A 25,448-nucleotide genomic window follows, 5' to 3' on the forward strand; every position below is an offset into this window, starting at 1 on the left:
ACTAGTCGAATAGTTAAAAAAAAAAAAAAAAACTTTTTATTTTTTTTGATTTTTTAATGCCATAGTTATGGCCCATCTTACTATTATTATTATCCTCCTAACTTTATTTTTTATCAAAAGGGGGTCAAACGTATGCCCAATAAAAGCCTATTATTGGGCAATGGGGATCCTTGGAGACACTGCTGTGGTGCTGTGCTGCTGTGCCAGAAGCGCTTCCCTTAAAACGCCATAAGAATAAGGGCAGGAGGATAATAATAATAGCAATATAGTAGTAGGATGGCATTAAAACAATGCCACCCAAAAAAAAGAAAAAAAAAAAAACTTTTTTTTTAAATTTTTGTAATTTTTTTTTAAATGTAAATTTCGACTAGTCGACTAGTCGACTACCACTGGGTCAAATTAGTCGACCTGTACAAATCTCTAGTCGTGAAAGCCCTAGTGTACAGTACAAAGTTTCACGGAAATCGGAGGCTGAGTTCATGACTATTTACCAATGGATCGAATGCCCCCGCCCCCCCCGGTTAAAAATCACTAAATCATTAAAAAACAATCAATACATGATTTTTTTTTAACACTCATCTTTTAATTATTATAATTACAAACTAATATAATAACCCTGGTTGTAAAAAAAAACAAAGTTGTCCTTTAACACCTTATTTTAAAATAATGTATTCTACACTGTAATTTTCTTCTTATTTTCTGTTTTATTTGAACTATTTGAATAGGAAGAAAACTAGTTTCTTATGCTTTTATGTAAAGCACATTGAATTGCCTTATTGTTAAAGCACTCAAACCTTCTATACTTTGTAAACATGACCTGTGGCTCTGTAACTTCGACTACTCTTTTCTTAATCTTTCTTAAAATTCTAAATCCTAACAGTTTTTCAAAAAAAAAAAAAAAAAAAAAAAAAAAAAATCACGATTTTTCAAAAATAGTCAAAGAAATCTAAAGTGACACAGATGCGTTCAAGGTCTTAATGGGTTAAATGTGCTATACAAATAAACTTGCCTTGCCTTAAACCTTTGCTCCGAGGTATCTGGGTTGGGAATTCCCAGGTAGATGATTCATGATGATTCTTGGGCCTTGATTAGATGATGTGTTGTAATGTCTTTGTGTTGACTGCCATAAAAAGCGTCAGTCTTTCAAAATCACTAGCCATAATAAAAAAAAAATCACACCCAGTGTGAAGTGGGCGGTGTGGTCACAGTGGTCATCACAGTGATGGAAGTGATTAACTTAAAAAAAAACATGAAAGTGTTTTTTTTAAGCCCATACTGCTATTCATAGGGCTGCACATGTGTCATGTGTTTCGCTAGCCAATCACAGTCCTGAATTTGCAAAGTCAGCCAATCACATTACAGCTAGTGGTGATGACACTAGCTGTAATGTGATTGGCTAACTTTGCAAAAGTATAGATTTGCATTGACTGTGGAAGGGTTAGGGTTGTAGACTGCGTTGTAGACTATTGGCCAATCACGGTGCAGGATTGGTCAGTGTCCAAACCTCACTTATAGGGGGCGGTTACACCGCCCAAAAATCACACCCAGTGTGAAGTGGGCAGTGTGGTCATCACAGTGGGCATCACAGTGATGGAAGCTCACTTAAAAAAAAGTTTTTTTTTTTAAGTGCATAGTCCTATTTATAGGTTATTAATATCATCATGTGTCTCGCTAGCCAATCACAGTGCTGAATAGAGTCAGCCAATCACAGTACAGCTAGGGGTGTACTATTATGGGCCAATCACAGTGCAGAAAAGGGTGTACTAATGAGGTGTCCCAACCCCACTTATAGGGGCGGCTACACCGCCCAAAAATAAGTAACTTGAATTATTATGAAAGAGCCACTTAAGCCATTTTCAACCTATCATCATATAATTGGTCCTCACTAATGCTCATTATAAGATGGCACGATTTCTGTCTACTCACTCTGTGTGGACAGTTCATAAACCTGCCTACCAATGACATCTCTTAAGAGCCTTGCTTTAAAAATGTATTCTTTGTGTCAAAGAATCTATGCAGTTCATGACTAAAATAATCACAAACTTATGCTAAAATCCATTAGATTCAGTCAATGCCAAAGTTTGTTGTCCCAAAACTCCAAGCGAAGGAGGGCCAAGCTCAGATTACTTTTCAGCCTAATTATTCAGAAAACCCCAGACCACAGAAAATCCACTGAATGTTCAAAGTTCTGATTTTTTGGGTGTAATTGAGGTCATAAAACCCCCCAAAAAACATAAAAAATAAAAAAAGTGAAAATGAGTGTCATAGAACCTTTAAGCCTTGGAACAAAACGTGTAAGCATTTAGAAGAACTTTTATTTGCCCCAGAACTCATTTTCGTCAACAATAAAAAAATCCAATGCAAAAGAAAATCCCATTGACTTAAGTGGAGATAACTAGGAAGTTGCTAACTTCCTTCTTCCGACCACATAAATAGGTCATCTTTGGAACAACTCTATTCTAGGAAACACTGACTTTCAGAACCCCAGCGCTGGCTGAGATAATGTGAACAATGGCTTCCCCCTCTCCCACAAATCATATCTAGCACCGACTCTCATGGAAAGGAATAGCTCCCATGTGAGCCAGGCAGTGGTGTAAAGTAACTAAGTACATTTACTCAAGTACTGTACTTAAGTTTCCAATTGTCTATAATTCTACTCCACTACACTACAGAGGCAAATATTGTACTTTTACTCCACTACAATTATTTGAAAATGTAGTTACTTTGCAGATATAAATGATTACATTATAAAACATACATCAACCACTTTAGCCCTATTTTATACCTGGACTATTTTCTCAATTATTTACTCAAGTACATTTTTCATTCCGGACTTTAACTTGTAACCGAGTACTTCTACAATGCAGTATTGATACTTTTTACTTAAGTAAACCATTTGAGTACTTTTTCCACCACTGGAGCCAGGCCACATTGGCACCTCTGCATATCCTCACACAAATCAAATCGTTTAGTGTTAGTTTCACTGAGAGAGTATACAAACGGAACCCCGTAAGGGTCTGTTTAACTCCAAACGTGTACTAATAGAACCAAATGGACCCCGGTTCCATTTGTACCTTCTCGGGAGTTAAATGAACACTGAGGATTTTTACTATGCACACTGCTGTCTTCAGCCCTCTCTGCTTTTTAACGATTTCCATATCAAACTATCATATTTAATAAGGCTGCCATAAGTGCCCCCCCCCCCCCCACAACGCACACACACACACACACACACACACACACACACACACGCACACACTCGCACACACTCAGGATTGAAGTTTCGCCCAACGCGGGATGAAAGGTTCAAGTGTCATATATTGCGGTTAACCCATTAAGACCTGAGACCGACTCTACAAAATGTCTTCTAAATACTAACGGTTTTAAAAAAAAACCCTATGTTGCTGTCAGTGGTTCTCAAACCTTTTCATGTCAAGGACCCCCAAAATTATATGTATTTGGCCGCGGACCCCCCATCTCAAAATATTTTGTTCCAGGGACCCCTAGAAGCAAAGAGTTGAGTGTGTTAAATAATATATATATATTCAACGATTTGCACACATTTTCACGATTTTTCAAAAAATAGCAGCTTGTATATCTGCTATGTCTGAATAGCCAAAGAAATCTTAAACTTACACAGATGCGTTCCCGGTCTTAATGGTTTAATATGCTCCTTTTTACTGATTGTGTACCGGGATTTGCATAGTTTGTCCTTTGTTGATTTATTGAATCATGGGAGATAGTAGGGCGCTGTGACAGTGGGCTCACACAGGGGCCTGTTTATATGATAATGTAGGATCCTCCGAGCTTTTTTTTTTTTTTTTTAACCCATTTAGACCTGGAACGCATCTGTGTCACTTTAGATGTCTTTGGCTATTCAAAAATAGCAGATATACAAGCTCATAGCGCGGCACCGAGTGCCGCGCTATGAGCTTGTAGATCTGCTATTTTTGAAAAACCGTGAATTTTTTTTTTAAATATTTTTTTCCGAAAAATTGTTAGGATTTAGATTTTTTTTAGACGCGGCCTCAGGTCTTAAAGGGTTAATAGAATGGAGGAATGTAATAGTCTTGCATAATTTTCCCATAAAGGCTGACACGGCCGCTCTCTCTCTCCCCGCCGCGTCGCCGCTGATATACGCGGGAGGCTCTCTCTCCCGGAGCCTCGGCCCGAGGAAGCCCAGATCAAACGGGCAGACATCTCTCAGGTGTTTGCATCCTAATCTGCTCTCTAAACTTGACAGAGACGATAACTGCCGGCCCTTGATGTATTTATTATTCTAGCCGCTCGCGTAATAATGTATCCATTTCCTGTTCTCCCGCCCCCTCCCCCTCCTCCCTCCCCTCCTCTCTTTCCAGATATTGAAGCAATCATGCACCGAGATCCTGAGCGTGGAGCCCTCCAGTGTGTGTGTAAACCGTGAGTAGATGACCCCCCCCCCTACACACACACACACACACACACACACACACACACACACACACACACACACACACACACACACACACACAGTCACACACACACACACACACACACACACACACACACACACACAGGCAAGCTGGTGATAACCGAAACGACCGCCAAGGCGGTGTTTTAGACCAGTGGTTCTGAAAGTTTTTTTTTTTTGTGTCGAGGGCCTGCCCTCTTTTCAAGGTTTTTTGTGTTTCTGTTTGCATGTTCTCCCCGGCGGCCATATTGCCATTAAGTCAATGAAATGCCACCCCAGTTGCCACAGCAACGCAATGTTAAATTCCAAAATGGCCGCCGTGTGAATATTAGGGGTGGGACGATATGGGTATCTCAAGATACGGTATCTGTGGCGATATTAGGCCCTCGATAACGATAATATCACGATATTCGATATATTGTGATATCACGATATATTGCATGAAATTTCACCAACGATATATCACGATAGTCTTGTATTCAATTCATAAACACATAAAATAGCACCAAACAGTTCAAAATCATCATTACACAAATACAGTCGGAAAAAAAAAGTATCACAAAAAAAAAAAAATCGATATTTTTCAGCAGTATATCGATTATTTATCGCGGGAGGAAGTATTGCGATATATCGTGATATCGATATATATCGTCCCACCCCTAGTGAATATGGACTATTGGTACCCTCACAAACAACATGCTGTAAATCCTGGTCTCTATACTGCCTCCCCCTGGTCAGCCGGGGCGCCTGATGGAGGGGAAAGGAACTGGTTGGAATAACGTGTTCCTTACACGCGCTACGTCCTACCGGGAAACCCCCCCCCCTGTCAGGTCATAAGAAGCAGCTTGCTAGCTCCTCATGCATTGAAGGAAGCATGAGCTCAGTTCTGGGCTCTTCCTAGGCTGGCAGAGGGAGAGTAGCGCCCAGGATTACATAGGCAATTGGCACTGGGTGAAAAAATGGGTTGCAAAATCGTGGGATAACATTTTGAAAAAAATAGCCAGTCTACATATTTACACTATGCTGGAAATGCCAGTGGCGAGGCCAGTGGCCAGTTTAAATATGTATTATTTTCATCTCTGACCGTTTTGAAGTGTTTTTCGGAGAGTGTCTTGCGTTTTCAGCTGGGAAAAAAAACGAAACAAACAACGTTTTGATGGACAAACGACCTTATTGATGTAGCAAGAGCATTGACCAATGTGGAATACCACCAGCTATAGAGGAACAGCCACCTCAAAGAATTTTCCGGGTCAGTCACTCTGTAAAAAAAAGTCCACAAACGTGCCCCGGACCCGAGCCAACACAAACCACAACGCATGTTGAGGAAGCTCAGCCCCGATGCCAAGTGTCCCAACAAGTGGAGAGGGAAAACAAATGAGTTCTGTTTTATTTCCAACGTGTGACATTTGTTTGATATTCGATGTGGGTGTTTTTTTTGTGTATTGCATTTGTTTCAATCCAAATTCAATACGTGGGCCGTTGTTCTGTTTATCAAACCATGAATCATGATTTATTTGGATTATCTCATATCATACCGTTGATACATGTACCATCGTGCCAGACCTCCTTCAATTCCAAGCGCCAATAAACAGATTCAGTGTTTCTTTTTTACGTTGGGGGGCTATACCCGTTTGTTTGCCGTTTCAATTTTGGATTGGGCCTTTGGATCACCAAAGCCATCAGAAGCGTGAAGCTCTAAAAGCAATTTTAAACCTTAGTTTCAGAGATTAGATTTTGTATTACCTTATTTGTCCCATAAGTTACATTTTCAGCTTCACCCAACTGATAGATGCAGCCTCTCTACCCAGTCCCCACTGAGACATTGGACCCCTAAATTTATATGTATTTGGCTGCAGAACCCCCCCATCTGAAAATGTTTTGCGCCAGGGACCCCCAGAAGAGAACAACACATAAAATCAAAATGATTCCAACATTTCCAATAATTTTCGATATTTTTCAGAAAGTTTCAAAAATAGCAGATGTACAAAGTTCCCAAGCTTGTAGATCTGCTATTTTTGAATAGCCAACGTATAAATGGATACAAGTGGTTGAAATGATTGAGATGCTACATTTAACTACTTAGCTGGGGACCCCCTGGAACCCTCCTCAAGGACCCCCTGGGGGGTCCCCGGACCCCACTTTGAGAACCACTGCACTAGGCTGCATGTGTGGTTGTTTAGCCCATTCAATCCGGATACGCATCTGTCATTTTCGATGTCTTTGGCTATTCAAAAATAGCAGATATACAAGCTCATAGCGCGGCACCGAGTGCTGCGCTATGAGCTTGTAGATCTGCTATTTTTGAAAAATCGTGAAAATGTGTGCAAATCTTTGAATATATATATATTTTTAAAGAGAACATTTGTAAAATATGTTGTTCCAGGGACCTCCCAGAAGCAAAGATTTAAGTTACAAATGTTGTTTGAAAAAATATATGTATTCAAAGATTTGCACAAAATGTTCAAGCTTTTTCAAAAATAGCAGATCTACAAGCTTGTAGATTTGTTATTTTTGAATAGCCCAAAGTATAAAAGAATGGCTATAGCTCAAATCTTAAAATGACACTGATGCGTTCCAGGTCTTAACTCATTCAGTGCCCAGCTTATTTATGGCAGTTTAGCTCTGAGTGCCACAACCAAAATTCATTGTAAAAAAAAAGTGCTTAGGAGCCGAGTTACAGCCTTTTTAAGTAAGAAGTTAAACAAAGAGTGAATGGAGCAGAATATTTTCAAATCATGATATCTTGGGTTCTGAACATTTTTTTCAAAAAAAAAATATATTTAAAAAAAAAAATATATATATATATATATATATATTTTTTTTTTTTTCATGACGTCTTAGACGTCACGTGGCGCTCAGGGCGCTCAGGCCACGTGACGTCTTAGACGTCATGTGGCACTGAATGAGTTAATGGGTTGGTGTGCATGTGTGGGGTGTTTAGTGTGCATGTGTGGGTGTGTGTGTTGCATGTTGACCTTGTTCTCCTCCTCCTTCCCACAGAGTCGTTTGACGTGGTCCTCAGGGGGAACGGCTTCACCCAGGGACGCACCAACGAGGGGGTGGTCTGCACCTTCACGGTCAACGAGCAACAGTTTCGTAAGTGTCTGTTTTAACCGTAGGGCTGGCCCGATATACTATAACATCTACAAAAGTGGTTCTCAAACTCTTTCCATGTTCAAGGACCCCCAAAATGATACGCATTTTGGCAAAAAATACTTTTGTGCCAGGGATTTAGATAGGTATAGATCATCGGTTCTCAAAGTGGGGTCCGGGGACCCCCAGGGGTACTTGAGAGGGTTCCAGGGGGTCCCCAGCTAAATGATGGATAGGAACCAAATGGACCCTTATGGGTCTGTAACTCTTAGAGTGTACAAATGGACCCTAACGGGTCCATTTGGTTCCATTTGAACACTCTCAGAGTTAAATTAACATTGATTTTACAATATGAATTGGGGTCCCAGAGATATAAATGCCATTAAATGGGGGTCCGTAGCCTAATGCATGTCAAACTAGGGGGTCCTTGAAATGATAATGGTTGAGAATCACTGCTTGAGAGCCGTAAAAATCTTCTCTTATGGGGGTCCCTGGCTTATCTTTTCAAATGGGGGTCCGCAGGCTAATAAGTGTCAATTTGGGGGTCCTTGACATGAAAACGTTTGAGAACCACTGATATAGATGAACTAACCATGCATACAATGCAACATCAAGATGTCAACTCATAAATCGGACGTATTGAATATTGACAGAGTGTTGCAAAAACCTGGAATTCTTCTCCGTACAAACTCTCCCAACATCTGCAGCCTCCAAGAAAAGTAAGATGAAAAAGCAAAGTAATTGTAGTGGAGTAAAAGTACAATATTTGACTCTGAGATGTGGAGTAGAAGTAAAAGTATTGAAAATTGGAAATACTCCAGTAAAGTAAATCCAACCAACACCGATATCTAAACAATAGCACATACGTGCTTTTGTAGTCCGGGGCAATGTGTCATTCTTGGTTCAGTACAAAGGCCTGGGTCTTAGGGAGTGCATCAACGCGCAGCCACTCTATATCTCTCTCTACTAAATCTAAATACAACAAAGCAACGAGGCTATGCGAGTCGCCCTGCCTCTTGTTTTTTTGATCCCGCAGTCTGTTCCATCAAGAATGACGTTTTTATCTCTGGCGGAAGGAAACTGCGTTTTGACACCGGGAGCCAAGTCCCTTCTTGAAGGCTTTTTTCTTTTTTGGCGGCGAGATCTGTGGAATCTGACGCTCCGCCAGTGACAGCCTCTTCCCTCCCACTAAAGTTATTTCTGACGTTCTTGACACTTTCTGACACAAATAATTTTCAGTTTTTTTTATATTTTTTCATTTTGGAAAGAAAGAACGCCACATCGTCCGATTCAGGAAGGGTTAACATTAACCACATAACCCATTAAGACCGGGAACGCATCTGTGTGTCATTTTTAGATTTATTTGGCTATTCAAAAATAGCAGATACACAAGCTCATAGCGCGGCACCGAGTGCTGCACTATGAACTTGTAGATCTGCTATTTTTTTTAAATTGTGAACATTTTTGCACATTTTTGAATATATATTTTTTAAAGCAAACATTTGTAACTCAAATCTTTGCTTCTGGGGATTCTACAAATGTCTTCTAAATCTCTTAACAGTTTTTTGAAAAAACGTATGTTGCTATAATATCAGTGGTTCTCAAACCTTTTTCATGTCAAGGACCACCCAAAATTATATGTATTTGGCCACGGACCTCAAAATATGTTGTTCCAGGGACCCCCGAGAAGCAAAGATTTGAGTTATAGATGTTTGCTTTAAAAATATATATATTCAAAGATCTGCTAAATTTTTCACGATTTTTCAAAAATAGCAGCGCACTCGGTGCCGCGCTATGAGCTTGTAGATCTGCTATTTTTGAATAGCCAAAGACATCTCAAAATGACACAGATGCGTTCCCGGTCTTAATGGGTTAAACCCTATATACTCCGTTGACCGGAGTCGCCCAGGGATCTATCCTAGTCCCCCCCTCCTCTACACTAAATATCCTCCGCTGAAAATAGCGGGTCTACAAGTTCACGCCGCGCCGCGTTCTGAGCTTCTAGACCGGCTATTTTCGCTGAAAGTTCGCCCCGAGAGTAAGGGACGCTGAGGGTTCGTGGTTAACAGATGTCTTCCTGTTAATCCGCTCCTAGTCGAGAGGCGCTCTCTCTCATTGGCCCACGCCGGGTGCTATTTATTCCCTCATTGGCTCTCGCCAATGTGTTCTGCCCAGACCCTTTTAACAGGAGGGGCACCTTATAATTATGGACGGGCGTTATTGCGATCGCAGGACATGCAGCACATATGGGGAACAGATGCTCCTGTCTTCTCCGTCTCTCTCTCTCTCTCGCTCTCTCTCTCTCTCTCTCTCAGCCCGACACAGCCTGGAGCCTGGAAGCAGCCCGGGAGACAGAACCGACCCGTCTCCCGTTTAATCTTGAATGACCATCGGGGCTAAAGGACGTGTGCGTGTGTGTGTGTGTGTGTCTCCGTGCTCTGAAGTAGACACATTTGTTGTATGTGCTCGCAAAACGTGTGCACACACACACACACACACACTCAGAGTTAAAGCGGCGGTCATTAAGTTTTATATCGTGCCCGGAGAGTCGAACCCAGGTCTGTCATGAGAGACCAAATCACTTAAAGGAGGAGTTCACTCAAAAAATGACTTATTTTCTATCAATTGCACACCCTATGAAGCCTTGAATCCATGGATTCTTTTTTGTTTTTGTGGCATTCCTAAGCTAATAATTTGATTCCCGTCTCCTACCGGCTAATGTATCCGGTAGGAGACACAAAGTAGATTATTTGTGTCTCCTACCGGAAATACACAGTCATCAAATTATTGTCTTAGGAATGCCACAAAAACAAATATAAATCCATGAAATCAAGGCTTCATGGGGTGTGTAATTGATAGAAAATAAGTCATTTTTTGGGTGAACTCCTCCTTTAACCGCTCAACTCAAGATGGAATGCCCCCCCCCCCCCCCCCCCCCCCCTTGCGCTGATGAGCTTCGGGCAGTACTACTGGTCAACCAGTATACACGTACCCCATTTGAGAACCAATTGTTCTACTGCAGTGGTCCTCAAAGTGGGGTCAAGCAACTTAACCCCCCCCCCCCCCCCCCCCCCACAGGGGTCCTTGGAAGGTTCCAGGGGGGGTCCACTGCCGAATGCATATTAATTCGGGGCGGGGGGGGTCCCTGACGTGAAATGTCTTGAGAACCATCGGTCTTACTGTACATATTGGTTTAAAACGTAAGGCTTCATTCGTTCACGTGAGTTGTGGATGGCAGCTTTAAAGCAACACTTCCACTGTGCACGGCTCCCTCCTGTCCCTTTGTGTTTGTTGCTCCGTGACAAATGGCTGCCTCTGTACATCTGGAAATAAGGCGTCTCTTTAACCCATTAAGACCGGATAGAACGCATATGTGTTTTTGAAGAATCATGAAAATGTGTGCAAATCTATATTTATGAATAATTTATTTATGTTTTAAAGCGAACATTTTTAACTCCGATATGTGCTCCTGGGGGTCCCTGGAACAACATATTTTGAGATGGGGGTCCGCGGCCAAATGCGTGTCATTTTGGGGGTCCTTGACCTGGAAAAGTCGGAGCACCACTGATATAGCAACTTCAGTTTTTTCAAAAAAATGTTGTATAATATATATTCAAAGATTTGCACAAAAATGTTCACGATTTTTCAAAAATAGCAGATCTACAAGCTTGTAGATCTGCTATTTTTTAATAGCCAAATAAATCTAAAGTGACACAGATGCGTTCCCGGATTGAAGGGGTTAATTCATATGGCGTGTGTCATGGCGCGCGCGCGTGTGTGTGTGCAGGGAGCTTACTTTTTCTTTTCTTTTTTTTCTCTCCCCTTCTTCTTTTGTAATGTTTTCCAGATCATAAGCCCAGCACGGTGAGGAATGATTATCTGCTGTGTCCAGCGCCGGTGCTCTACGAGGTCGGACAGTAAGTACCTCGTCAACATCATCAACACCAGCTGGTCTACACTGTAGTGCAGGCCAGAGCCTTGTGTCAGAGAGTTGCGCCATTGAGGGGGCAGAAACAGCGCCGGTCACGTGGTTCATGTAAACTGGAAATAGTTACAAGAAGCCGTAGACTTCAATGCATTCCATGAACTTCCGGTTTAGGGCTTTGTCACTATTCGCCAATAGACGGCTATGTGGAAGACCTGGCCCGAAGAAGTGAACGCTAGTGTCAGAACTCTCTCTCTTTATGGGTCTGGAGCAGTGGTTTTCAACCTTTTTCATGCCAAGGACCCCTAAAAAATATATCTATATTATATTATTATATAAGATAAGCACACATTTTCAAGATTTTTCAAAAATAGCAGCTCTACAACCTCATAGCGCGGCACCAAGTGTCGTGCTATGAGCTTGTAGATCTGAAATGTTTGAATAGCCAAAACTAAGCGGTTAAAATGATTGTGACGCTATATTAAGTACTCTAGCTCCGGACCCCACTTTGAGAACCACGGCTGTAGAGTATATTATCCCTATATTTTATATATATGTGTATATATATATACACACACACACACACACACACACACACACACACACACACACACACACACACACACACACACACACACACACACACACACACACACACACACACACACACACACACACACACACACACACACATCCTGTATAAAACATATTAGTCTACACTGGGATTTCACTATCCCTACCGGTGCTGTCAATAACACAAACACGTTGATGATGCAATTTATTGAGGTTACGTGTCTGCAAGAGGATTATTAGAATCATTTTATTATAATTTTTATCAACTTGGTTTCCAGCTGTGCGTGTGTGTACATTTTGATGATGTGCATTATTTCCTTTCAATCACTACTATTTAAAGGGAAACCTTAACTGATTTCCAACCTAAACCCCATTGTTCTGAAGTGAGGCGAGTAATAATAATATGGTTTGGCCTATGACATGGTGACGTCCTGAAATGATGACGGGAAACGGCCATGTTTGAACAGTGGAGATGTTGCATCAATAAAAGTAATTGTTAAAAAAACAGCACAAACAAACCAAACATGCTTCTCTATTATTCGATGAATCGAAAAAGTAAGTCATTAATAGTATATTCGCTAAGAAAATAAACAATAGTTGCGTCCCTAGAAAGAAAGACAAATGTAGTTCTAGAACCTTAGCACCTGCAGCGTAAAAAAACAATAATACAGAATTGAGTTGGTAATCTTGATTGGATAGCTATTCTTCAATTGTGCTCTCATCTGTTCTAATCTCTAAACGGAGCAGATGATTGCTAAGACCTTCGGATGGAACAGATTTTAATGTTCTCGCCGGCTACAATCCCATCATAAAAGTCTTGACGGGTGAAGGCGTTCTCCTGTAGGCCGACTCACAATGAGATTATAGCTTTTATTCAAAGTCAACTTTGCAGGCCGGTAATCTCCTGATGGTGATGTCTGTTTCACCAAACTCTGACAAGAAGGTTGGATTTCATCGATCGTCGGGTAGAAACCTCATATGTCCAAAAAAACGTTGCTTTTCAGGAAATGGAGAAAAATAACCTGTGTTTTATGGTGTGGTACGTTGAGGTATTGCTACTTTAACTTAACCACTTGAACCCTCTAATCAGTCAAACAGACCTGTAATAACTTTGGTGGGGTTTATCAATTGAATATCCCACTATGACCAAACCATTCTCTGATCCAAACTGGCCCGCACACACACACACACACACACACACGTGCATGCGTGGATGTGTATTTAATGATAATTAATCACTAAATTACCCCTATCCACACTACAGACCTGAGTTGCAACTGTACTTTTTACACCAAATCTCTTCGCCGAAAATAGCCAATCTACAAGCTCAGTTGTGAGCTTGTAGATCTGCTATTTTTAGCGAATGCCCCCACCCCCCGGAATAGGTAAATAAGTACTAATCCGAGTACCGCTATACCACCACACTGCGTCTGTAATACTTCTCCGAACGGCACGCGACGACCATCGAGTCGACGCCACGAAACACGGAGCGCAGTCAAACAGCGAAGCCAATTCTAGCGTACATCTCTCTGAAACCCCCCCCCCATGGAGCAGATGGATTCACCGCGCCCGCTGCTATAGAAAACAAACCCTGCTGAATAATTCATGAGGGCGCCGCCTGCGTTAGCCACCCCCCCCCACCCCCCACCTCCTCCCTCCCTCTACTCTACCTGCTTGGGTAAATAAAGCAGGTGTCGACCTCGCGGCCCCCGTAGCTCCTGTAGTTATCTTTTGCCCTCCGCCTCGTTGTTGTGAAAACACCAGGTGAGGACATGTCGGTGCAAGACCACAGCCACTTAACCTCCCCCGTCGACGGCCCCAGTGGGGCCCCCGCCAGGCCGGGCGGGGGGGGGGGGGGGGCTCCTAATGGGGAGTACGCAGTGAGGAGGTGGGGGGGAGGGGGAGGAGGAGGCGGCATCATCAACAGATGCCAGTGTTTCCAAGTACCCCGACCGCCACAGCTGTCACCACAGATGATGCCCACCGCCGCCGCCGCCACGGAAGCGCCGCTTCTATTCTTGCATCACTCAACGAGCGAAACGGGGAGAGAGAGAGAGAGGGCCCAAGGAGGGACGTTATATGAAAGCCCCACGATGTATATGCTTAAATGCTGTCATTAAATAAATATACAGTAGAGGGAAGGGTCTTCACTATAGGGGGTCCTCAGAGTTACTACAGGGGGGGGCACCAAATATTTGTGTGATTGTTTTTTTTTTTTTAATTAAAGGGATAGTTCACCCCCAAAATTACTTTTTTTTCTGTCGATTAGTCACCCCATGGAGACTTCAATTTATGGATATTTTTCAGTTTTTGTCACATTCCTAAGCCAATAATTTGATGACCGTCAGGAGACACAAAGAGTCTCCTTTGTGTCTCCTACCAAAACCACTGCCTACCGGTCCGCTGGTCTAGGAATGCGACAAAAACAAAAAAATCCATGAATTCAAGTCTCCATGGGGTGACTAATCGGGTGAACTATCCCTTTAACCACTTGAACCTTAAATCCCTATTCTGAGGAACATCAGCCGATGATGTCCCACCCTGCTAAATGAGGAAGTTAGAAGTTAAACCCATTGAGAGAACGTATAAAAATAACTATCTGTATTCAGAATGAGATCATAGGTTTCACTCTCTCTTCTCTTGCCTCCCTTACAGTACAGTACTCTATAATTCTATAAATCAAAAACAACAACACACATCTATTATGGGGGTCCCGGGCTGGTACAAGCTCTTTTCAAATGGGCAAGGGGGCCTAATAAACATGAATTTAGGGGTCCTTGACATTTGTGTAAAATACAACTTTTTTTTCCGCACAACTAGATTAAAAAGGTTTAGAAGCAGGTGCGTGGGCAAATAAAAAACAGTAGATGAGATCAACAATAAAATATATACCACAGAACACTGCCACTTGCCATTGTGAAGAGAAAAGTTTAAAGGGATAGTTCACCCCTAAAATGACTTTTTCTATCAATTACCCATTTTTGTCGCATTCCTAAGCCAATAATTTGATGACCGGCAGCGGTTCCGGTAGGAGACACAAAGAGTCTCCTTTGTGTCTCCTACCGGAACCACTGCCGACAGGTCCGCTGGTCAAATTATTGGCTTAGGAATGCGACAAAAACAAAAAAATATCCACAAATTCAAGTCTCCATGGGGTAGAATATCGATAGAAAAAAATAAATTGTTTGGGTGATGGTATCCCTTTAATATGAAGCAACGTTTCAGTCGTGTAGACCTTCCTCAGGCAATGACGCCTGAGAAGAGACAATTCTTGATAAGGAAGGAAAATAGAGATAAGTAAGAGCAGGAGAAATAAGAATAAAAAGAAAGAAGAGAAACGGGTCAAATAATCCAAAATACATACAGATAACGTATCGTCTATGTTTGGTGGAAACCTCACATGTCCAAAACGGTAACTTTTCCGGATTCAAATAGAAAAACATCAAAAGTAGCAGATCTACAAGCTCCAAACGCGCCGCTTGTGGATCTGCTACATTTTGTTGTTTTCGTGTAGTACGATCAAGTAGGGAATACGGAGATAAGAGGTTTCTGCCTCTTATCTCTGACATGTACATGATGTTTCGGGAAGATTAGTTCAATGCAAGAAAAAAACAAAAACAAAAGGCTGTTCCAGTGGCCCAAAGTAGAGGCGGGGCGTTAACGGAGCGCGCTCAGTATAGCGTCTGCAGGCGGCGACCGCCCGGGAGCAAGAGGAACCGACAGATGGATTGGAGGAGACGCGGCTACCGGGGGTCTCCTCCTCCGGTGGCGCGCGCAGGTGGTCCGGGGTGGCAGGGATTGCCGGAGCCACGCGGTGAATTATTTAAATGGGGAGAGCGTGGAAAAGGGAATTGCCGCATCTGTCGCGCATCCTCTTAACCCATTGCGACCTGGGACGCGTCTGTGTCATTTTTAGATATGAGCCAAAAAAAAACATTATTTTACACTTTTGGCTATTCAAAAATAGCAGATCTACAAGCTCGTAGCGCGGCACCGAGTGCCGCGCTACGAGCTTGTAGATCTGCTATTTTTGAAAAATCGAGAAAATGTGTGAAAATCTTTGAATATATATCTTTTTAAAGCGAACATTTGTAACTCAAATCTTTGCTGCTGGGGGTACCTGTAACAAAATATTTTGAGACGGGGGTCCGCGGCCAAATATATATACATTTTGGGGACATTAAAAAGTTTGAAAACCACTGACGTTTTTTTTCAATAAACTGTTAGGATTTAGAAGACATTTTGTAGAATCGGCCTCAGGTCTTGATGGGTTAAAGGCCCTCCACCAGATGTGTTTACTCACCGCCTCCCCCCCGTACCAGCTAACTACTTAATGGGTCACCGTCGGCAGCCAAGAGTTAATTAAGCGGTGCCTTTTTTCCAAATGGCGGGGCACCGTAGCGCCCGCCGGTCCAGGCGGCCCGTCATCAAGGACCTGGACGGCATGCACTGCGAGCAAAGGCTTGCCTGGTTGTCGGAATGTTGATGTCGCCGGGTAGAATGTGACGTCGGGAGGGATCGAGATGTTTTTTTTATAGATGCTTTCCACTTTCTTCTTTGTTCTGTGCAGTGGTGGACATTAACTAAGTACATTTACTTGAGTACTGTACTTAAAGTAGCAATACCGCAAACGTTTTCAAACAATAATAAAAAGTGATGTTGTGGGGTAGAAGTGTAAAGTATTGAAACATTTACATTCTCTAAATTGAAAAAAGAAAAAAAAAACTCAGCATTTTGCTTAGCCCATTAAAACTGGGAAAGCATGTGTGTCATTTTAGATTTTAGCGTCGGCTATCTACAAGCTCACTGCATGTCACTTTGTACCTCGCTGCAAGCTTGTACATCTGCTATTTTTGAACATTTTTGAAAGTATCTTGAAAGTGTTTGAAAAACATTTATTAAGTTTGCATTTTTTACACAACCCTTCTCTTCTGGGAGGGTCCCTGGCACAAAATCTTCTCAGATGGGGGGGGGTCCGCGGCCAAATACGTATCATTTGGGGGGTCCCGGGCACGAAAAAAAGTTTGAGAACTACTGATTTAGAAGGCCATTTGTAGAATCGGTCTTAATGGGTTAAGTACAATACTTGAGTGAATGTACGTACTGTAGTTACTTTGCATCACTGCCCGGCCTGCCACACATCCCGGTGCAGACTGATGAGTCTGGGGGATCCAGAGTGGCAGGCCTCACATATGCTCCACCCTCAATTATTCAGCCTTCCCCAACGTTCACGTCTTTAACCCATTAAGACCGGGAACGCATCTGTGTGTCATTTTTAGATTTCTTTGGCTATTCAAAAATAGCAGGTCTACAAGCTCATAGCGCGGCACAGAGTGCGCGCTATGAGCTTGTATATCTGCTATTTGTTTTTTAAATCGTGAAAATGTGCAAATATTTGAATATATATATATTTTCAAAGGGAAATGTTTTGACTCAAATCTTTGCTTCTGGGATTCCCTATTACCGTCCGCGCCCAAATACAGATAGATAATGTATTTGGGGGTTCTTGACATGAAAAAGTTTAAGAACCACTGATCTAGAAACATACGTTTTTCAAAAAAAAAAATAGGATTTAGAAGACACTTGTAGAATCCCCAGAAGCAAAGATTTGACTTATTGTTTGCTTTAAAATATATATATTCAAAGATTTGCACACATTTTCACGATTTTTCAAAAAATAGCAGATCTACAAGCTCATAGCGCGGCACTCGGTGCCGCGCTTTGAGCTTGTATATCTGCTATTTTTTGAATAGCCAAAGAAATCTAAAAATGACACACACACACGTGTTCCCGGTCTCAATGGGTTAAGCCAAGTTTGGAAGCCATTAGTGGCACCGGTGTCAGCCTGGTCCAGCTGCATGGCATCAGCCAGGCTTAGCTTCAACGGCGGGGCTAACTTTGTGACACGCTGGTGCCAAGCGCCGGGACAGAGTGGCAGCAAACCGACCGCCTACGAGAAGAAGAAAGAGTCTGCTTTTTCTTCTTCTGGTGACAACCGGGATGTCCCATGTCACTTAGTACCAAAGTTTGACTGATCCCTTGACAGTCTGCCCCTCTCATCTCCCATGTTTACATGCATAAGTAGCTGCATTTCTTCTCCATGCTTTCCATCTCATCATGGAAAAGTTAAGTGGCAGTGAGCGATGATGTGATGAGATGCGAGGGTTGCAGACTAGCGGACACCAACTTGGGACTCCTAGGCAAACATTTTCATGTCAGGGATCCCCGGATTTATATGCATTTGGCCACAGACCCTCATTTGAGAAGATAAGAGAGAGATAAGTCAATATGTTTTGAAAATAACTGATGTACAAGCTCTATTGAGACATTTAAATCGTGTCAAAGGTCATGTCTCACCTAGACACAGGATCTGACACAAATGTTAACCTGATGGTCAAGATTCAATTATCCCCTGAGCAAGCAGGCCGGCTCTAACATTATTATCATTATAACTTCAAACTCAATTTTTAACCTGTTTAACCATCAAAAACCCCCGTCCTTGGTTCTGGTGACTCACCCTGCCCTCCTAATGCGTGAGGGGGCCGTGTTTTTTTGATAACTTTTTTCATTTATTTTTAATATTTTTTTTTGGAAAACGAAAAAATTAAATACAAAAAATAAATATTAAAAATAAATGAAAAAAGTTATCAAAAAAACACGGCCCCCTCACGCATTAGGAGGGCAGGGTGAGTCACCAGAACCAAGGACAGGGGTTTTTGATGGTTAAACAGGTTAAAAATTGAGTTTGAAGTTATAATGGGTTTGTATAGGAAGGGGACGTGTCTGATAAAATGAATATCAAATATCTAAATACTGAATCAAGCACATAAGCCACATAAGCCTGAGTAGACCATAAAATGACCAAAAGTTTTTTTGAAAGTGAAATATCCCTTTAACACTCTCTATCTTCTCAAATGGGGGTCTTTGGCCAAATGCATATAAATCCGGGGATCCTTGACATGAAAATGTTTGCCTAGGAGTCCCAAGGTGTCCTCTAGTCTGCAACCCTCACATCTCATCACATCATCACATCATCGCTCACTGCCACTTAACTTTTCCATGATGAGATGGAAAGCATGGAGAAGAAATGCAGCTACTTATGCATGTAAACATGGGAGATGAGAGGGGCAGACTGTCAAGGGATCAGTCAAACTTTGGTACTAAGTGACACGGGACATCCCGGTTGTCACCAGAAGAAGAAAAAGCAGACTCTTTCTTCTTCTCGTAGGAGGTCGGTTTGCTGCCACTCTGTCCCGGCGCTTGGCACCAGCGTGTCACAAAGTTAGCCCCGCCGTTGAAGCTAAGCCTGGCTGATGCCATGCAGCTGCACCAGGCTGACACCGGTGCCACTAATGGCTTCCAAACTTGACTTAAAGACGTGAACGTTGGGGAAGGCTGAATAATTGAGGGTGGAGCCACTCCCGAGCGTTGTGAGCTTGTAGTTCGGCTATTTTCACAATATTTATCTGTGGAACCGAGTCAAACTCGATGTAATGCCTACAATTCCAAGTGCTTACGGGGGGGGGGCGTCCGCAGCCAAATATACATATCATTTTGGGGGTCCTTGGCACGAATGGGATCCTTGGCACCCATCTTGAGAACTACTGACATTGAAGTCATTCGGCCTCAGGTCTCAATGGGTTAAAACAAAATTGATTATTTTATTAATGCTTTATAACTGATTAAACCGATTATTTCAGTTCACTGTTTGCCCCCCCTACGTGAGTGACAAAACACCCTTTCATCATCCTTCTGCTTTCCCATCGAACAAAGGAACGTATCATCATTGCTGTCAGACAGAAAACACATGCAAAGCATTTCATGTTTTACTAGGCAGCTCATTCCAATCACACGGCCCATCAAAGGCTCTGGGTGGAATGCACTCGTTTTGACTGATTGTAGTGTCGTGTTCAGGATGTTTTTAGTCAAGTCATCTGTGTTTATGTACAGGGTTGCCAGATCTGCTTATTATAATTTCCCCGCAAGATTTTATTTGAAAATAGCCGGTAGATCGGCTATTTTCAAATAGCTGATAAAGTGCTCATGTGGCCCATAGTTGCTTCTTTTGGGCTGGTTTTCCTAGACCTGGTTGCTTGTTTCTCTCACAGAATCTGGCAACACTGTTTATACATAGCATTTTCATGTCAAGGAATTGTATTTGGCCGTGGACCCCCAAGATTTTGTGCCAAGGAGTCCCCATCAAATATTTATGGTGTTAAAATGTTTCAAAACTATTGCACTTTAAAAAACAAATTTCAAGATTTTTTTTTAGAACCACTCTTCAAGCTTTTGTCATTGAAATGTAAATTCAGAAGATTTTTGAGACTATCGGATCTACAAGTTTATTTTGAACATCAAAACTGGACTTACTGAATGTTATGGACAAATCTGCTCAGGAGCCACTAATTGCAACTCTTTCACTTAATGTCTTACTGTATTTGTAATGTTATATTTGTGGGTTATCATTCATTCACAGCATCATTATGCTATAGCTTGTGGTTTTCTCATCTAAGCAAAATCAGGTAGTGGTACTGAAGCCAAAAACGTTTTCTAAATTAAGCCGTTTTTCTATAGTACTGCACAGTGTTGCGGAAATTTCTAGGTAAATGCACCGATGAAGTCAAGTCAAACAGGAAATTCCTGTGTTAATTTGTAGTTGTCAAGATAATGTCGTAAAACACTTCACACATCTATTTGAAAAGAATGACTCTTCTTCCGGTGTACCAGACATGCAACCACAACACACAACAACAGAAATTAGACCTCATGGCGTCCGCTGGCCTAGCGGTCCAGGCGCATACCACATAGGCTGGTAATCCAGCTTGACAGCGTGTCGTGGGTTCGACTCCCGATCCCGACGACCTTTGCTGTATGTCTCCCCCCATCTCTCTCCCCATTTCCTGTCAGCCTGCTGTCCTGTCTAAATAAAGGCATAAAAGCCCCAAAAAATATCTTTAAAAAAAAAAGAAATTAGACCTCATTAGAGGGAAGTTGCTTATTGTGACACTTATGTCATCCAAACATGACAGGAAAGCATAGACAAACCTCTCATGTCAACCACTTGCGACAAATAACGAAAATATACCATCTATAAGCTCGCAACACGGCGAGACGCATTGTGAGCTTGTAGAGTGTCTATTTTAGGTATGTATTGTTTTTCATACAGCATAATGCAAGACGTGCACAAATATAACACATATCTTTGCTGTCGGGCACAAAACTCTTATCTCCATATCTTTAACTTTAGTTTTTTCGTAAATGAACGACCTACGTGATCATACTACAGCTTCACACACAAGTATCAAAAGTAGCAGATCCACAAGCTCTAAACGCGGCGCGAAGCACTGGTGAACTTGGGAAGCTGTGGCTTGACACCACTTCTGTATATTTTTAGATTGTATATATAAAAAAAATATATTTCACCACATAAGTAGTATTAACCCTTTAAGACCTGGAACGCATCTCTGTCACTTTTTGTTTTGAGCTAAAAAAAAGCATTATTTTACACTTTGGCTATTCAAAAATAGCAGATATACAAGCTCGTAGCGCGGCACCGAGTGCCGCGCTACGAGCTTGTAGATCTGCTATTTTTGGAAAATCGAGAAAATGTGTGCAAATTAATATATTTATATTCTTTTAAAGCGAACATTTTTAACTCAAATCATTGCTTCTGGGGGTCCCTGGAACAAAATATTTTGAGATGGGGGTCCGCGGCCAAATACATATCATCTTGGGGGTCCTTGACATGAAAAAGTTTGAGCACCACTGATATAGAAACACACGTTTTTCAGAAAACTGATTTAGAAAACATTTGTAGAATCGGCTTCAAGTCGTAATGGGTTAAAAGGGTGAATGAATTCATCCTTCTGTTGCACACGTGTAGTATACTGTATCATCTTCATCGTCGTGAGCTTGTACATCAGATATTTTTTGTTCCGCGACACCAGTGTGTGCAACTAACTAGGAGACCTTTAGGTTTTCATATTTGACCCATCAGTTTAGTGCAGTTTATATTTAACGTTTCTCCTTTGAAAATGTCCCTAACAACCATGAATTTAACCAGGACCTGGCTCTCATCAGAGGCTACAGCAGAAAGAGGCAAACCCTTACAAATTAATTTATTCCACCGTCCAGGACAATGTCGTTAAAATAATTGCCTCACGACTGAATTACTTAAGCGTGCTTTTTTTTCCATCTGAAAAAAAACAGAAAAAAAGAATAAAACGAACGAAGAACATGAAATATGATTTGCACATTATTTCCGGCGCAGATTCTGCTTGCTCAACAGTAAACTCTTGACAATTAACCGTTTAGTGTCTGAACAGAAATTGAAGCCCTTAGTGACTCTGGTTGGGTTGTGGTCAGTGTTGCGGCAATGGCTCAGGGGTAGAGTGGCCGGGTAGAGTGAACTGGAGAACCGCAAGGTTCCCAGTTCGATCCCGGGCTGGGGCGCTCCCCTAGAGTTAGCGTCGAAGTGTCCTTGAGCAAGACACTGAACCCCTAATTGCTCCCGATGAGCAGGTTGGTGCCTTGCATGGTTTCCTCCGCCATCGGTGTATAAATGTGTGTGTGAATGGGTTAATGGCACAATCAATGTAAAGCGCTTCGGATAGAAGTGCTTTATAAATGCACCATTTACCATTTTGCCAGGTTTTGCGAGACAAGCAAGCAAGCAGGTCTACGAAAACAAGCCCCGCACACACACACACACACACACACACACACACACACACACACACACACACACACACACACACCAAGGGGTCTTCACAGAAAAAAAAGAAGCCCAAAGTAGCTTATCGTCTCTGTCAGGTGGAAATTTCATATTCCAAAACTGTTACTTTTCAGGATTCCAATTAAAAAATGCCTAAAGTATTGGGCTTGTAGATCTGCTACTTTTGATGCTTTTTTGTGACGCTTTAGTATGATCAAGTAGGGAATTAATTTACGAAAAAACACAAAAAGTTAGAATATGGAGATAAGAGGTTTCTGCCCGACAACAACGTTATAATAAGCAGACTTGGCAACATCGGTTAGGGTTGTGTTGTTACGGATATCCGGCGATGTCAGGGGGGGAACGGCGGGGCTTTTGTCAGTGTAACTTGCATCGGAGGTTTTCCTCCCTCATACCATCGTTGTTGGGCCGAAACCTTGTATCTCCGTGTTTCAATGTTTTCTCTTTAACCACTTAACCTCAGCATCTGTATTATGGGGAAAGCTTTCATTGAAAAGCTTTCACAGAAAAGACACTAGTATAGAGAATAGAGCCATGTGGGTCTGTGCTCAACCATATGGCGTGTAAGTGGTTAAATCAATTCCCTACTTTGTTGTGCGCCAGTGACTCTCTAAAGTAGCCAATCTACAAGTGAACAACGTGTTCGTAGCGATGTGATCTTCTAGATTTTTAGCTCTTTGAAAAAAAAAAACCTTTTGAAAGTGGTTACATCTGTGTCTGTGGGTTTTATTTAAGTATTGAACCAATGAAAATAATTTACTAGAGCTGGTGACTAAATAATAACTACGTTGGATCCATTCGATGTCGAGTAGAAACCTTTTATGTCCAAAACTGTGCCTTTTTTTAAAGTATTATTAAAAAAAAATAAATTATATACCGTATTTTCCGCACTATAAGGCGCACCGTCAGTGCGCCTTATAGTGCGGATGCGCCTTATAATCCGATGCGCCTTATATATGTATCAATATTGGTTCCCTTGGTTTCCGCACAATAAGGCGCACCGTCAGTGCGCCTTATAGTGCGGATGCGCCTTATAATGCGGTGCGCCCTATATATGAAAATAATACATTTATTGAAGGTGCGCCTTATACTCAGATGCGCCTTATAGTGCGGAAAATACGGGTAGTGAAAATAGCCGATCTACAAGCACACAGCGGCGTTGTGCGCTTGTAGATCCGCTATTCTCACCACTCTTGTATGGCGTTCATTTACGAAAACATAAACGTAAAAATCGAAAAAATTTGGAGATACAAGGTTTCTGCCCGACAACAGCGACGATATGCTTGGCTCTCCAGTTCCAGCTTGATTAGCAAGCTGCCTCCCCATTAGCGTGGATTGAGGATGTCAGCTAAATTAGCCTCTCCCCTCACCCATTCAGCATCGCTGCTTCATTAACATGCAAGAACCCGCACTGCCTCTCCCCCAATCCATCCCATAGTAAGCACAGAACCTGCACCACCACCACCACCACCACCACCACACATAAAGGAATATCTTCCCTACCAAGTTCCTACCATCCTTTCCCCCCCATGTGTCTATAAATCGGAGCGTACTGTATGCACGTGTACATAACGCTGATGTTTTTTTGGGGGGGGTTTGCACATTGGTTTGTGCAGGTGAGATTTAGAAAACCCTGTGGGGTTTATACAGTTAATCTCACCTCATTTAACCCGTTAAGACCTGAGGCCAATCCTAAAAATGTTTTCTAAATCCTAACAGTTTTTTGAAAAAAATATTTTTCCACGATTTTTCAAAAATAGCAGATCTACAAGCTCATAGCGCGGCACTCGGTGCCGCGCTATGAGCTTGTATATCTGCTATTTTTGAATAGCCAAAGAAATATAAAATGACACGGATGCGTTCCAAGTCTAAATGGGTTAACAACAAAAATACAATAGAAATCGTAAAGTAATAAGAAAAATCTAAAAATATATATTTTTTCGGTTTTATTATTATTATTACCTATGCCGCAAACAAATTGTGAGCGTTCTGCAAAACATGTAGGAGCATTCTGAAGAAATGTATGGACATAATGGAAAAATGCCTTAACATTCTGCGAAAATGTGTGAATTCTGCGAAAATGTATGAACATTCGGCAAAAGTGAATGAAGGTTCAGGGAATCGGCATGCGTTTGTGAGCTTGCAGATCGGTTAATTTGGATATTTGACGTAAGATCAAAGTATGTAGTGATTAAATATTTAGCTGGGGAGACTAGGAGAGGTGATAAGGAGACGATTTGGACTGTTTAGAATCCACAGCATAGTAATACTTTGTTTTTTTATTGAATATTTTATTAGTCAGAAATGTAAACGACACGTGGCACAGTAAGACATTAAGGCTAAAAAGATAACATTGTGGTCTTAAGTATTCAGTTAATCAACATAACAATGAACACAATAATACACGTCATCAACAAATACAAACACTATTGTGTACAAAAGAGATTGGAAAATTACACTTCTCTCCCCTTATAGATGTTGTTTCAGGCCAATTTGGACAGAAACCAGTGTTACACATCCTTCTAATGCAGTGGATTTCAAACTGTGGTCCGGGGACCACTAGTGGTCCTTGAGAGGAGGTTCCAGGTGGTCCCCAGCTAAATGATGGAAGTAACCAAATGGACCCTTATAGATCTTTAACTCTTGAGAGCGTAAAATGAAACCAAATGGAC

At 41.8% G+C, this 25,448-nt stretch overlaps 1 protein-coding gene across 1 annotated transcript in view; it reads left to right on the forward strand.

Annotated features, from left to right (window-relative positions):
* Nucleotides 1-25,448, forward strand: part of antxr2a (ANTXR cell adhesion molecule 2a) — a 112,114-nt gene that overhangs the window by 31,676 nt on the left and 54,990 nt on the right. The window contains exons 8-10 of the mRNA XM_084054749.1: nt 4,359-4,419; nt 7,451-7,546; nt 11,391-11,460. Coding sequence (XP_083910875.1) covers nt 4,359-4,419; nt 7,451-7,546; nt 11,391-11,460 — 227 coding nt within the window. The remainder of the gene's footprint in view (nt 1-4,358; nt 4,420-7,450; nt 7,547-11,390; nt 11,461-25,448) is intronic.

The sequence above is a fragment of the Gymnoscopelus microlampas genome (genome assembly GCF_963454915.1).
Source record: "Gymnoscopelus microlampas genome assembly, chromosome: 4".
NCBI lineage: Eukaryota > Metazoa > Chordata > Actinopteri > Myctophiformes > Myctophidae > Gymnoscopelus > Gymnoscopelus microlampas.